The 15,000-nt window shown below is 42.8% G+C and overlaps 2 protein-coding genes across 3 annotated transcripts in view; one reads left to right on the top strand and one right to left on the bottom strand.

Annotated features, from left to right (window-relative positions):
* The window catches only part of Rgl1 (ral guanine nucleotide dissociation stimulator like 1), a 260,603-nt gene that overhangs the window by 239,024 nt on the left and 6,579 nt on the right, over positions 1-15,000 (bottom strand). The gene's annotated exons all lie outside the window — the stretch shown is intronic.
* Positions 3,978-11,186, top strand: Apobec4 (apolipoprotein B mRNA editing enzyme catalytic polypeptide like 4). The gene is made up of 2 exons (XM_036202132.1): positions 3,978-4,013; positions 10,083-11,186. Exon 2 carries the CDS (start codon positions 10,113-10,115, stop codon positions 11,184-11,186), a length of 1,074 nt encoding a protein of 357 aa, XP_036058025.1. The 5' UTR covers positions 3,978-4,013; positions 10,083-10,112.

The following is a 15,000-nucleotide window of genomic DNA, read 5'->3' as shown; positions in this document are numbered from 1 at the left end:
ATAAGCTAGATGCTGAAACTGGAGCTTTGTCCCACATTGAAAATACACACACACACACACACACACACACACACACACACACACAATCATCCTAAAAAGGATTAAAGGTCTAACTACTGAGACCAGAAACTCCTGGAAGAAACCGAGGGTATAATCTTTACCACATTGGTCCTGGCGACTATTTCTCAGCTATAACAACAACAAAGCACAAGCAGCAAAGGTGAATCCAGGGCTAGGAACATGGCTCCCAGACAGTGTTCATCTAGCACACCCAAGGCTGTGGGTTCAATTCTCAGTGCCAGGAAAAAACAAAAACTGACAAGTATTCCAATTATGTTTATAAAGCACTAATTTTTTAAAAAGTATAGAACTGTTCAACTGATTATAGAAAAAAATGGGCTTATATTTGTCTGCCATTTTATTCTTTCATAAAACAATATTTACTAAATTTTTTAAGAATGGTTGTATTTTAGATCTATTTTAGACATAGTTATGATTAGAATTTTAAGTGAGTCCTGCCAGTTCGAAGCCTTCTTTGGAGCTTACCACTCAGAGGTCCCAAAGGTGCTCTTCCCTACGCTTCCCTCCCCTTTAATCCTGAACATTTGCCATTGTTTCCTTGGCCAGTGGGAAAACCCACATGGAAGATTTCTTAGGAAAAGGCTGGCTGGCAAACAGTCCCTGCTGTTTGGACTGTGCTGCCACCCTGTGGCCATTTTCTACAAACCCAAATTAGAAGATCCATCTTTTGCCTCCTCCTCCCACCCTCTCCCGAGACAAGGTCTCATGTAGCCCAGGTTGGCCTAGAACTCCTCCTGATCCTCTTGCCTTTGCATTCCTAGTACTGGGATTACAGGCCTGCTCCCTTCCCGTGCTCTCCCGACTCCCTTTCCCTCCGGGCCAGCACTTGGCCTTTCTTTCTTCCCCATCAAATTACCTGGAGAACTCCCCAGGACCTACTGCCCTCTGCCCCTCCTCACTTCAGACTTGCCTTTTAAATTCGGGTCCTGTTTGCAGGTGACTTACTGCTGCTACATATATCTGAGCGTTGACAATGTCAACCAAGCTGCAACGCAGAACAGATTATGTCATTAATTAGGCACAGCGTGCTCGAATAAAAGTTAATAACGCAAGAAATAAAATACAAATAGAGCGACACTTCCTATGCGGCCAGCCTTTAGCAACCACAGCCATTTTGGCGACATCCCAAATCAGGTTGCCAGATCACTGACGGCTATATTCAACTGAGTAAAGGTCTTTGTAAATGTAGATTTTATAATCTGCATTCTGACGGCATTTTTATGTGGATAATACACACAGTTCATCAGGATGAAGATGAGACATGGCAGATGTGCTAAGATAGATGCTTCTCCCTTCTGGTAGGTGTCCACTGGACATCAGAAGCAGAGGCAGGAGAAGCACAGAAACTCACAAGTCAGCAAGCCTAGTGACAGCAGCAGTGAACCAGTGGGGACCTGTCTCAAGGCAGATGGCCAGGATCCTCACCCAAGCTTGTCCTCTGATCTCCATACAGGTGCCATGGCATGTGAACACCCACACTCCTGCAGGGGAGGGGGAAGCCTCAGAGGGGGAGGGGAGAGGACACCTTTGCAGTGAGAACGGAATCGGAGGATATAATGTTAAATAAGTCACATAAGAAGTCAAATATTATGTTTTCACACGTTAAGGTTTAAAAGTTGATGTCATAGAAGACTGTAAAATCGGAGTTCCCAAAGTCTGGGGAGTGCAAGAAAAGAAATATGTGAGGGGTTGACAAAGGACAATTACGTGAAAGGACCAATCTCTAATGTTCTATAGCACAGTACAATTAACCATGGTTAGCGGCAATTAATTGTGTGCTGCAAAATTGTGTGGGGATTTCGAATTTCCCAATACAAGGAAATAATAAAGACTTATAGTGACGGTTATACCAATTAGCCTGATCATTACACATATATAATGTTCCATTATTGTGTGATAATTTGAATTCTGATATACATTTTTCATATAATTGAACTTCCTAGAACCACCCTAATACACATCTGAGTGGTATTACGAGGCTCATGTTTCCTGCTTCTTCTGGTTGAACTCTCTTTAGAACTTGATTTCCCGAGTATCCAACGCAGCATTGAAGGTAATGACACACTGAGGTGACCGACCATACAGAGACCATGGGGCTTGTCACCTCCTTTTCCTCCCTTAACTGGAGCCTCTTACACACCTAATACCCTTTTATTACATAAGCATCCCAACTGCTTTCTAAAATTACCACTCTTTAAAGTAATCTTTTTTTGAGATAAGGTCTTACTCTATAGTCCTGCCTAGCCTGGAACTCCTTACAAAGCTGACCTCCAATTCATAGAGATCTGCCAGACTTCACCCCACTCCTCAAGTTCTGGATTAAAGGCATATACCACCAGACACAGGTTTCTGAAAGTACTATTGTATAGCAGGGTATCATTTACTGGAGTTAAGCAGAAGATGAGCTATGAGAATCAGCGTCCAGTCATTTGTAAACTCACTCAGTGAGATGCCGCTCCTAACACAAAGGGCAAAGGGTGGGGGAGGATTGGGTGTGGCAGCACACATGCCAACGACACCAGGCCAGGAAGTGACTGCACGGCACTCACTAAGGAGTGCACGGGAGACCCCTAGAAAGCACAAACCCCAAGATAACGACGTATCCAGCTCCCAGGAGCCCCCTGGCAGGGAGAGGGCTGCTGGCAGTGACCACCGAAGTCTGTCAATGGAAGCAAGTCACAAATGACACCAATACCAGAGGGAGAAGGGACTTCTGGGGGCTACTCTCCCTGAGGAGTTAGTACCTATGCTTAAAAGCTTAGCAGTAGCCAATAGAAATACACAGAGAATGGTCACCCACTCACTTAAGTAGCCTGAGCGGGGAGAGAGCACAATGGATCATAACTAACAGTATCCTAGGGTCTGAGAGAGGGTGAGGGGGTAAACAGAGGCCAGGGAGAAGAGAAGAAGGGTGAAGAGAGAAAGGGCCACTGCTGCGCAGAAGCAAAGCTTGTCTTAAAATGAAGGGAGCCACACATACAGTAGCAAGAGTTTCCCGGGGAACTTCTTAGAGAATGGAAGTGCTAGCACTTTCCAAAACTCATTTAGACAGGATCAAGAACTCCCCTTTGGGGGCTGGAGAGATGGCTTAGTGGTTAAGAGCACTTGCTGCTCTTGCAAAGGCCCTAGGTTCCCAGCATCCATCTGCTGGCTCACAGAGATGTGTACCTCCAGTTCCAGGAGTTCAAACTCACCCTCTGGCTTCCTCAGATACTGCGTGTACGTGGTACATATACAAACAAGCAAAATTCTCATACACAGAAAATAAATCTTTTTTTAATGTTTTAAAGAAAAGGCTCCCTTTGTGGAGTATGGGTCCCTTTGTCCAAACTGGATGTCTTTCCAAAGTCAAGTCAGCTTAATGTCAGAGAAAGGCAGACCTCCCAAGGAGTGGACCCAAGCTCCTGTGCAGACAATAGAAACCCCAAATCTTGTTTGCGCAGTGAGCCTGGCTTCTATTCTAGATGTAAGAGGAGGGGCTGAGAAGAGGACCTTAGATTTTATTCTTACAGTCATCGGGAGAAAAGAATTCAACACATCCATTTAAACAGTTAGCTCTCACTCTTTTATCCAGACTGGAATAAGTAAGCAGTCATACATATTTTCATCTTTGGAACAGGTGGTTTGATATGCAAATAAAGTAGTAAGTGTCAGAGCCGTATCCTAGCAGTAGCTACTTTCCAAACGTTACCATGGCACCAATTCAACAGTGTTCTTAGAGGCAGCCACACCTCAACAAGGACAAACTTGGGCCAGAAAACTTAAAAGAACTAATAGAAACTGCAAGAGTCCTGACATGTTACCAGAGGAGACTATGGCACAAGTGCCCTCTGAATCTACGTGAAACAGGGCATGGGACTTCAAGGAGGAAACAAAGCAGACCAGCGCCTCTGACACCTGGAGTGTGATCCAAGCCTGGAGACAAAGCGGTGGTAATTTTAACTGCTAACATTTGTTTTCAGCTCCGAGCAGACTGTGCACAGACTGGGAAGGGCAGACTCCTTCTCCGATTCCTCCAGTGCGAACTGTGTCTTAGCAGCACTCCAGATCCTAGCTGGCGGAAAGGAGAGCAGACCATCCTCACAGTGTGGTTCGTTCATTAAACCGAGGACGTCTGTCCTCCCATGGCTACAGTCCAGGGCCACTTGCCACTGGCTGGGAGAGAAAGAATCCTCCAGCAGGCTGGGCTCCCCACATCTCTCATGCTTGCTACCAGCAAATCTGCTCTTGGGAGGGCAACATACATGTCCCAAGCACAGATAAAGAGTCGGGGGGGGGGGGGGACATTAGTAGCCAGGAACACAAGCTCAAATCCATTTGGCCTGTGAGCCAGTCAAGGCTACTAGGGCAGCCCTGGGCCGCCTGAATAGAAAAGAACAAAGAGACAGATAACAGAAAGTATTGATATAGTAGTCTGTAATCAATGACAAATTCATACAGTAAACCTTGAGTTCTAGAAAAGCTTAGAGGGAATAACACTCTTCCCTTCAGGCTGCTGAAAGGACAGAGAGCCGCCACTGAGAAGTCATTAACAAGAACGAGCCTCCAGAGCGCCCTTGTTTATATCAAAGGCATTGGTCACCAAGACGTCCTCTAGACAGTAATGCACTGTGTCTGACTAAGGCTGGAACACACAGGCAGGAGAGAGGGTAGAAACAACAGTATTTTTGGAAAAGTGTTCAGGGTTTCCATCTTGCTGCCTCTATTCTAAAAGACAAAAGACTTTAGCCAGGTGGTAGCGGCACGCACCTTTAATCCCAGTGGACCCTGAGTTCGAGGCCAGTCTGGTCTACAGAGCGAGAGCCAGGACAGCCAGGACTGTTACACAGAGAAACCTTGTCTCAAGAAAAGAGAAAAAAAAGACTGAAGAACTCCTGTTTTCCGAACAGCAGTTATAGGTTGCTATATACTTACTTCCTCACACCAGTTTAAAAAGAAAAGAAGGTCTTCTTGGTATTTTTCCACACCATTTATGGGACAAAACACTGATACATAAAGGAGAAAAAAATTATCTGTATCAGTTTATCTTACCAATTGTTGATGGTACTCAGGTCTGTTCTTTTTAAGTATGTGTGTGTGGCATGCATGTGTGTGTGTGCCTTTCATATTGTGTGGAATGTGGTAGGGTGCATATGCATCTGTGTGTACAAGAGTGTGGAGGCCCAAGGCTGACTCTAGTATCTTCCTCAATTGCTCTCCACCTTCATTTTGGGGGGACAGGCTCTCTCACTGAACCTGGAGCCCGCCATTTTGGAAGTATGGCTAGCCAGCTTGCTCCAGGATTCTCTCTTGTTTCCCTCAGGCTGCCATGCTTTTACATGGGTTCTGGAGGTCCAAATTTCCTGGTCCTCTCATTTGCCCAGCCAGCACTTTACCCCACCTGAGCCATCTCCCCAGGTGCCCATGCTAATCTTTCTGACATATGTCATATACATATGACATATACATACCACAAAACAATGTTTTTTTTCCCACTTGTACTGTGTCACAGCCTTTTCTCTGGTGGGCTGGAATTGTAATTGGAGTACTGAACTGGATGTCACTCAGTAGTGACCCACACTAAAGGCGCAATACTTAACTGTACAAATTTAGGCTTAGTCTTTTGTTTGTTTTATTTTGTTTTGTTTTGTTTTTCGAGACAGGGTTTCTCTGTAGCTTTGGAGCCTGTTCTGGACTAGCTCTGTAGACCAGACTGGCCTCAAACTCACAGAGATCCACCTGTTAGGCTTAGTCTTAACAAGTGTTGTTAACAGGCTGAAGAGTTTAGCTGGGAAAGTTCAGGGAGGACTGATGTGCAGGATTAGCAGGAAATAGTCTTAGATTCTGAGATCAGTTCTTTGCCACAGGTTAGAAACAGCTTCCCAGGGCAAAGCTATTCCAAGGACTAGGAAACATTAAATGGCAGGAATTCTGTTGCATCAGGAAAATGTAGTCCTAAGGAGGAAGCTGAAATAAACATCCAATCCTGTGAATTAAAGTAACTTCAGAGATGAACAAAAAGCTACAATGTAGGCCAGGTGTGGCACACACCTTTTTAATGCCCACACTCAGGAAGCAAGCAGACCTCTGCAAGTTCAAAGCCAGCTTTGTCCATATAGAAGGTTCCAGGCCAGCCAGAGCTACATAGTGAGACCTAGTGAAAACAAACAAACAAACAAACACTACAATCTAAAGTCTGTGGTGCCAGAGTTACTGAAGGGATGTTAGCCTTTGGATAATGGTAGCATAAACAAAGCCATACTTCACCCTCAGCTAGCATGAGGCTTTGAAAACATTTTCTGCTCAGGACAAAATTCTCACAGGAAATCCACAGGTTTTGTCTGATCAAATAACTGAACTGTGATGTCAGATTGCTGGAGAGCTAGCTCAGTGGTCAAAGCACTAGGAAAGCCTGAGACCATAAGTTTGGATCCCTAAGACTTACGTAAAGTCAGCCATGGAGGAACACACCCGTGAACCCAGAGCTTGGCAGGAGGCAAAGACAGTCAGATCCCTGGGGCTTTGGGCTAGCCAGCCAGCCCAGCAGAAGGTGTAGAAACTGCAAGCTCTAGGTGCAGGGAGGAGACACTGTCTCAAAGAAATAAGATTAAGATCAATAAAGAAAAATATATGAAGTCAATCTCTGGCCTTCACAGGAGCAAGTGCTGTTGAATGCACACCCACACACATGTATACACATATAGCACACAGAGAAAAGAAAATAAACCGAGAAGAATGTTTCCAAATGAGACACAATAATAAATAGCTGAGCCGTGAAGCCATTAAAGCAAATGCATTTTTCATTTTTCAAAGTCTAAATGAAAATGTATTTTGATTGAAATGATGAGTTTACTGCATTTTCTGCTTTACCTGTTTTTCTGTCTGAGCAGAGTTATACGTAAAGAACAAAACCATAAACACTAAGCTTCATCTGTGGTGCATGTCTATATCTCTACCACTCAGGAACTCAGGAGGCTGAGGCAAGAGGGTTACAAATTCAAGGCTAGCCTGGGCCACATACCAAGTTCAAGGCCAACAGGGACCACTTAATGATACTCTGCATCAATTTTTTTTTTTTAAAGTGGGGTCTGGAATGATGGTGAATGCCTATAATCACAGCACCTGGGAAGCAGAGGCAGGGAGTCAGGAGTTCAAGGCCATTCTTGGCTACAATCAATTTCAAGGCCAACCTGGGCTACAGGAGATTTTTGTCTCAAACCTTCATCCCCTATAGAACCAAAATCTGAACAAAGGTTGGGTATATAGCTCAGTGGTAGCACTTCCACAGTAAGATGGCCGATCAATCAATCAATACTAGAAAAATTATGAGGACTATTAAATCATGCTTAATGAAAAAGGCTTTTCTGAATAAAAAATTAAACACAAAGCAAAGACTTGCCACATAAAAATGTAGAAGTTGATGCAACTGAATAGCAGCATTGGGGGAATGCTCAAAGTATATTATATGCTTGCATGAAAACGGCCTTATGTAACCCTGTGTAATAAAATGGAAAAACAAATCAACAAATAAAACACAAACATAATCAAAAGCCTCTATACACCAAATTATTTGTATATATGTAAATATATATATATACACAACTACAACTATATATATTTATATTTGTCTTTCAACACAGGGTTTCTCAGTGTAGCCCTGGCTGTCCTAGAGCTCACTCTGTAGACCAGGCTGGCCTAGAACTCACTCTGTAGACCAGGCTGGCCTAGAACTCACTCTGTAGACCAGGCTGTCCTAGAGCTCACTCTGTAGACCAGGCTGGCCTTGAACAGAGATCTGCCTGCCCCCTCTAAATTTTCTTTCTTTTTTTTTTTTTTTGTGGAGCTGAGGAAAATACTTTTAAAGATTTATTTGTTTTTATTTATTATGTACAAGTGTACGTATGTGTACCGCATGTGTACCTGGTGCCCAAAGAGGGCATCTAACACCCTGGACCTGGAGTTACAGTTGTGAGCCACCACATGGGTGCTAGGAACCAATGGATCCTAGGTCCTCTGGAAGAGCAGTAAGTGCTCTTAACCACTGAGCCATCTGCATAAATGACAGACATGAGATTGCTGAGGCATAAAGAGCTCTTGCAAATCAATAAGAAAAATGTCAGGCCGGGCAGTGGTGGCACACGACTTTAACCCCAGCACTCGGGAGGCAGAGCCAGGAGGATCTCTGTGAGTTCAAGGCCAGCCTGGGCTACACAGCGAGATCCAGGACAGGCACCAAAAACTACACAGAGAGACCCTGTTTGAAAAAAACAAACAACCCCCCCCCAAAAAAAAAAGAAAGAAAGAAAAGCATCAGATTTAAAAGAAGATAATGGATCAAGAACAGTTCATGGAAAAATAAGTGCTATAAACCAGTAAGCAAGTGAGATACATTCAGGCTTGCTAGGGATAGAAGAGGTCACCGCACAACAACTAAATGATACCAGCGCACACTCCTCAAATCATTAAAGTATAATGACCACTGGGACTCAATAAGACTAACTAGCCTTTCTAGGAAACAAACTGACAGAGTGAGCCTAATATTATGACTTCAGAATAATCTACACTGAATGAAGAGAATCAGAGAATCAATTTACTTACCAAATATTCATCAAGATGCTGTTAATGTTTAAAAGAGGTAATTCTAAGCAACCATGAATATTACTTTCTGAAGTAATTTTAATACAGGAAAATTCCATGAGGCACCACAAGTGAAGTAAGGGAATAAAACATGACCTGTGGAATACAGAACATACAGAGAGAGACTGGAAGACCAGACCTACGTTCAGTAAATGTAATACAAGTAGGCACAAGCTGGTGAGTTTCCCCTTTTTGTCTCGGTGCATGCAATCATTCTCCACAAGAAACACGTGCTACTTATACAATAGTTTAAAATGCTTTAACAACTACATCATAATGCCCTAGGTAAAGTAATAATAATAATAATAATAATAATAATAATAATAATAATTTGAGAAATATTTTTAAAAGAATGGCCATTACTTAAGGATCTCAATCCTCTAACAAGGCCCACCAACTGAACATAAACCCTCAGCTGTGAGTGAATGTGTGCCCACAAGCCAAACAATACACAACAAACAATACACAAGTCTTCCAGAAGTCCCTAACCTTGAGCAAAACTGACCCTGAGGCAATTCTGAAAAAGATAGCATCTTCAGGTTACTGCCAATGGTTTTAAGAAGCAGCCCATTCTAAAGGCCAGCACACTCAAAACCTGTATCTTGTATATATGGGCACATTAGCCACTACCACATCCAGATAGAGTGAAGGGAAGAAATCCTGACCAGAACAAAAGCCTGCTTACTTCCTTGGGCTTTCACACGTAGGGATGACAAGATGATCTGGGACTTGTACCGTTGCCACCAAGAGCTAATTTTGGTTGACTCATATCTCACACACAGTAAAGCAACTGATATTTATTTGTTTGTTTGTTTTTTGTTCTTTGGTTGTTGTTTTTTCCCACACAGGGTGTCTCTGTGTAGCTTTGGAGCCTGTCCTGGCACTCGCTCTGTAGACTAGGCTGGCCTCGAACTCACAGAGATCCAGCTATTGATTATATTATATTATTCAGTCCCAAGACAACCTTATGAGTAGGTACTATGATCATCTCTGCCGACAGGGAAACTCTGACTCCAGAGGCTAAAAGATCTACCAAAGACCACTAAACTGGGACACAGAACAGCCCAGCCTGGAATTTAGGCAGTTCTAGAACTTACTGTTAACCCATTTGCTCTACAGAATGGAATCTATGAGACAGGTAACGTTATATTCTGCATTTCTCTTTAGTCTCCCTCACCACCACCTACCAGAGTCTCAATGAGGAAAAACGAACCTCGAACTCTGTAATCCCCTCACACAGCTCACTTTTAGGCAGCAATGCTTCCATGGCAAATGTGCGATCATGCTCACTTCCATACAGGAAACTAGGGCTTGGGAAATGCATGTATGCATTGTCTTCAATTTTTCCTGCTATCGTTTCATGTCTCATTTTTCCTCCTGTTTAGATCTGCAGCTAGACGACAATAAAATTAGCAATGGAGCCACTGTATGAGGAGTATCTAACATATGGTGGAACAATTGTCAAACCTTATTATTGGCTAAGCTTCTCTCTAGATTGCATCAACTGCCCTTACCACATTCGGACAGGAGAAGAAGCAAGAGTTCCCTACACAGAATTTCAGCAGATTTTTGGATTCCCATGGTCAACATACCCTCAAACAAAACACCTCACATTTTATGAGCTGAGAAGTTCCTCTGGGAACCTGATACAAAAGGGCCATGCTAGCAACTGCACAGGGAATCACAGCCACCCAGAATCAATGCTCTTTGAGAGTAATGGTTACCTTGACTCAGCCATCTCTCATAACAGCAACATTAGACATATCATTCTGTATTCCAACCACTCCCCTTGTAATGAGGATAACCACGGCTGCATCAGCAAAATGTACAATTTCCTGATGACGTATCCAGGGGTCACTCTTAATGTTTTCTTTTCTCAGCTCTATCATACTGAGAACCGATTTCCTACCTCAGCATGGAACCGTGAGGCTCTTCGGAACCTGGCTGGCTTATGGCCCCAGGTCACTTTGAGTCCAATAAGTGGTGATATTTGGCATTCTATTCTCGAAAATTTTGTTAGTGGTGTCTGGAGATCAGCTGTTCTGCGGCCCTTTATAGCTGGGAGGATACTGGTGGACAGGTACAATGCATATGAAATAAACTCCATAACAGGAGTGAAGCCTTATTTTATCGATGTTCTTCAGAGACAGCGTAAAGAGAATCAGAACATAAAAGTTCGGGCAGCTTTTGAAAACCACCCTCTAAACAATGCTGATCCTGGACAACCCAACCTGAGTCAGGACTCCAGAACTCCTATGGTTTTCCTGCTGCTGCCTCATAGAGATCTCCCGCCAATCCAAGGGGGGCAAAATGCCCAGAAACCCAGGAACATGGTAAGACACCTGAATATGCCTCCACTGTCATTGCTTGAGGCCAAAGACCTCAGAAACCCTCCCTTGGGCAGACCAGCAAAGGAGGCAGAAGCCACAAACGGGGCTGGAAGCAGCAAGGAGGCAAATGAAAAGAACAAAAAGAAATGGAAGAAATAAACTGATCTTATCAAGGCAAACACTTGCCAAAGGATTTAGTAGACAGGCAATAAAACATTTGGACATTCTCCCTCCTAGGTCTAACTGAGATGGGAATAAATTGATGTAATAAAAGTAAGACCTGATTATTTACTACAGAAGCTACTATGAACAATACTATTTTTAACATAATCCAAAATGTTGGCATAAGTACTTTATGTCTCTTTCTGAGAGTAATTAACAAAATAAATGCTTTTCTACATTTTTCTTTTATGATTTGTATGTGTATGATTATGTTGCCTGCATGTATGTCTTGGATCATGTGTATACAGTGCCCTTGGAGGCCAGAAGAGGACAACAGACCCTCTGAGACTGGAGTTATAGATGGTGGTAAGCTGTTATGGGAGGGAACTGAACCCAGGTCCTCCGGAAGACCAGCCAGTGATATTAACTGCTAGGCCATCTCTCTAGCACCAAAATAAATGTTTTGAGGCAGAAAAGGAGTGTCTCTACTCTAGCCTACCCACATCACCCTTCCAAAAAAGGACGAGGACTAAATAACTTCCTAAACCGGTTTCAGTATAAAAATACACTGTAAAATTAGAGAGTGCCCGAAATTACCGGCATCAAGTGCTGTCTTGGGGGCAAAGCAGTGATTTCCCATTGATTGTTGACTATGGTCAGAAGACTTTTCAGCAGCCCATTTTTTTCTAAAGTGATTCGAAATTGTTTTGTGTGAGTAAAAGCTCTTCTGCAAACTGATTACATATGGCTACAAAAACTGGTTTCTTTTTAAACCTAGCCAACTACTCAGTCTGATCTTTCTGACTCAGAGCTCTCCCTCCTGAGTAGATCATACAGGCAGGATGATGTGTGAGAATCTTCAAAGGCACCCTCCATCAAGTACCATACCAAACTCCCCACTGCTCTTGATGGCTTCTAAGAGACTTTATTTCCTTATCTCATCAAGATAGCCATTTCCTACAGGGTACTCTAAATCAATCAAGTTCTCCCCCCCCATCCCGCCCTCCCTCTCCCCCTCTCCTTCCTCTCCCTCCTCTCCCTTTCTCCCTCCTTCTCTCTCTTCTCTTTCTCCTGTGACATTGAACACAATATCCACTCAAGATGTAGGTAGCACGTTGACTCCGTCTCAATAAATTCACCAATCACCACTCCACAACATCCTTATCCACCTCCAGGGGCAGCTTGGTTGTGTGTTACCATTGTCCCTCTTCTATTAATACAAGTGTATTTCTTTACTTTTCCTGACTTCTTTGCTAATACATATATATCTGTACCTTCTCTTAAATTCTTCAAAACATACCTCTTGTAAGAATTTTTCTGGGCTGGAGAGATGGCTCAGAGGTTAAGAACACTGGCTGTTCTTCCAGAGGTCCTGAGCTCAATTCCCAGCACCCACATGGTGGCTCACAACCATCTGTAATGAGATCTGGTGCCCTCTTCTGGCCTGCAGGGACACATGCAAACAGAACACTGTATATATAATAAATAAATCTTTTTTTATAAAAAAAGAATTTTTCCCTTATTAGCCCTCTGAGCCACTTAAATTACTTTGCTTATTATAATTCACATTTGCAGCTTCATTTCTCCCTTGGAAATATGTGAATACATACTATAGAAAAGGTGCATTCAAATGCAAAATCCTATTAAATTTTTGTATATAGAGTCGAAGCTGACTCTATAAAATCTCTATATAAAGTCATGCTACCCTAATAAGGAAATATGCTAATATTAACATTAAATCCCATAACATTCCATGAAGGGGGAGGAGGAGATAAGAAAGAAAAAAAAAACTGTCTTAGGAATAGAAATTTAAATTGTGATTAAAATAAACATGAATAAAATCTTTAAAGAAAAAATTCTGACTTTAGCCTGCAGATTTTGAACAAAGTAACTGAATATACTTTTATCATGGGTATACAGTAATTATTATTTAAAGAGATATGTTGGAGTTTATCATTAAATTATGAAATCTTTGGTCCACAAATTGGAATGCTATGTTTGGGGGGGAAAAGACACAAACATAACAAATCTGGCATTTCTGATTATTATTAGAATAAAGCCAGAGCTGAGGGTCCTACTCTATAACACATGGTGAACACGATAAGGCCCTGAATTTGATTCACCAGCACCTCCTCTACCAAATTAAAAAGCTAAAACCATTGCCATAAAACCAGTCTTCGAGGTGGTGCAGTAGACCACAACATCCATCGGGTTACAGAGTGTCTGCAATCTATGAACTTGACTTTCAAATGAAGTTGGATTTCAATGGTATATAACAAGAGAGGAAATGTTGACAGAACTGTAAGACAGTACCCTCGATCATTACATTTTCTTACTAATTAGATAGGCCTGTGTCTTAGTTAGAGTTTTTACTGCTGTGAAGAGACACCATGACCACAGCAACTCTTACAAAGAAAACATTTGATTGAAGTGCCTTGCTTACAGTTTCAGAGGTTCAGTCCATTATCATCATGGTGGGGAGCATGGTAGTGTGCAGGAGCTGAGAGTCCTACCTCCACCTCCCAAGCACTGAGATTAAGACATGTACCACTGTGATCCAGTTTATGGAGTACTCAGTATTGAACTCAGGGTCTTGTGCATGCACGCTAGGCAAGCATTCTCCTAACTGAGCTAGATTCCTGAAGTAGCTCATTTTTAAGGAACTTTTCAGCTCCACCTTCTTTAAGAAAACATACAGCAAAGCAACTTTTCCAAGGAGAGAGCTCTACACACAGTAGTGGGATTCCTGGTCACGTATGGCTGGCCCAGAGATGGAGAGAGAGACAAGTCTAGATGATCTGACCCTCTTCAGCAAAATGGCAATGGTGATGTTTAAGAATATCACCATCAGCCAGGCATGGGGACTCAAGATGCAGAGGCAGGTGGAGCTCAAGGTCATAGAGGTCTACAGAAAGAGAGCATGGAGAGTTCCAGGACAGCCAGGGCTACAGAGACTCTGTCTAAGAAAGAAAAAAAAAATTGTATCACTTTCACCACACAATAGGAAATTCCAAATAAATAAAATAGAAGCCAACATATTAAATCAGTGATGCAAATCTGAAAAAGGCATGGGGGGTATAATCCAAGAAACCAATAAAGGTGAACGGAAGGACACTTCCTTCAGTCTGGTTCAGAGTTGGACTCTCAGCTTTGTAGGCCCAAATACCTATGCAGTCAATACGAAAGAATGGGTCTAGGTCAGGGGCTGAAAGATTTTCAGCGCTCCCAAGATTAACATGCAAAGACAGCTAATAAATTGGGTTTCCAGTGGGATTCACATCTGGATATGCACACAAATATTGAAATCACCCAGCTTACACAGTCTTCTTGGGCATATTATAATCAGAAGCTTGCTGGATTTGAATGAGGATTCAAGCAGTTGACTGCATGAGTCAAATGTCTGTGCTATCGATTCTGCACTTGTTTGGAGATAGGCATCTGCAGTGAACTAACGAGGTATGTGCAGGAGTTTCTGTCCCCTAAGTGTGTGGGTAGATGCAGCCTGCGAGAGACAACCCAAAGCCCCCAGCTGACTCCTTGTTGTGTCCAGGATACTGATTTTCTATTGACATCTGTTGATGGTGATGCTGTTTGAGACAAATCCTCACTCTGTGACCCAGGCTGTCCTAGCAGTGACTCTAACCCAGGATGGTCTCCAGCTCAAGGCAATCTTCCCACACCAGCCTCCTGAATGTGGGGTTACAGGGATGAGGTACCACACCCAGCCTTTTTGATATTCAACGTTTCATCAAGTTACAGTCTAATCCTACTAACCTGACCTGAGAGTAAATCTATTTCTTTACATTGCTGC

This window comes from Onychomys torridus, chromosome 11, assembly GCF_903995425.1.
Source record: "Onychomys torridus chromosome 11, mOncTor1.1, whole genome shotgun sequence".
In the NCBI taxonomy this organism is placed as follows: Eukaryota; Metazoa; Chordata; class Mammalia; order Rodentia; family Cricetidae; genus Onychomys; species Onychomys torridus.
This window is presented reverse-complemented; position numbering and strand designations above follow the sequence as displayed.

What these genes read in the sequence shown, in the direction of transcription:
- Apobec4 (XM_036202132.1), top strand. Translation starts at nt 10,113, where the DNA reads ATGGAGCCACTGTATGAGGAGTATCTAACATATGGTGGAACAATTGTC.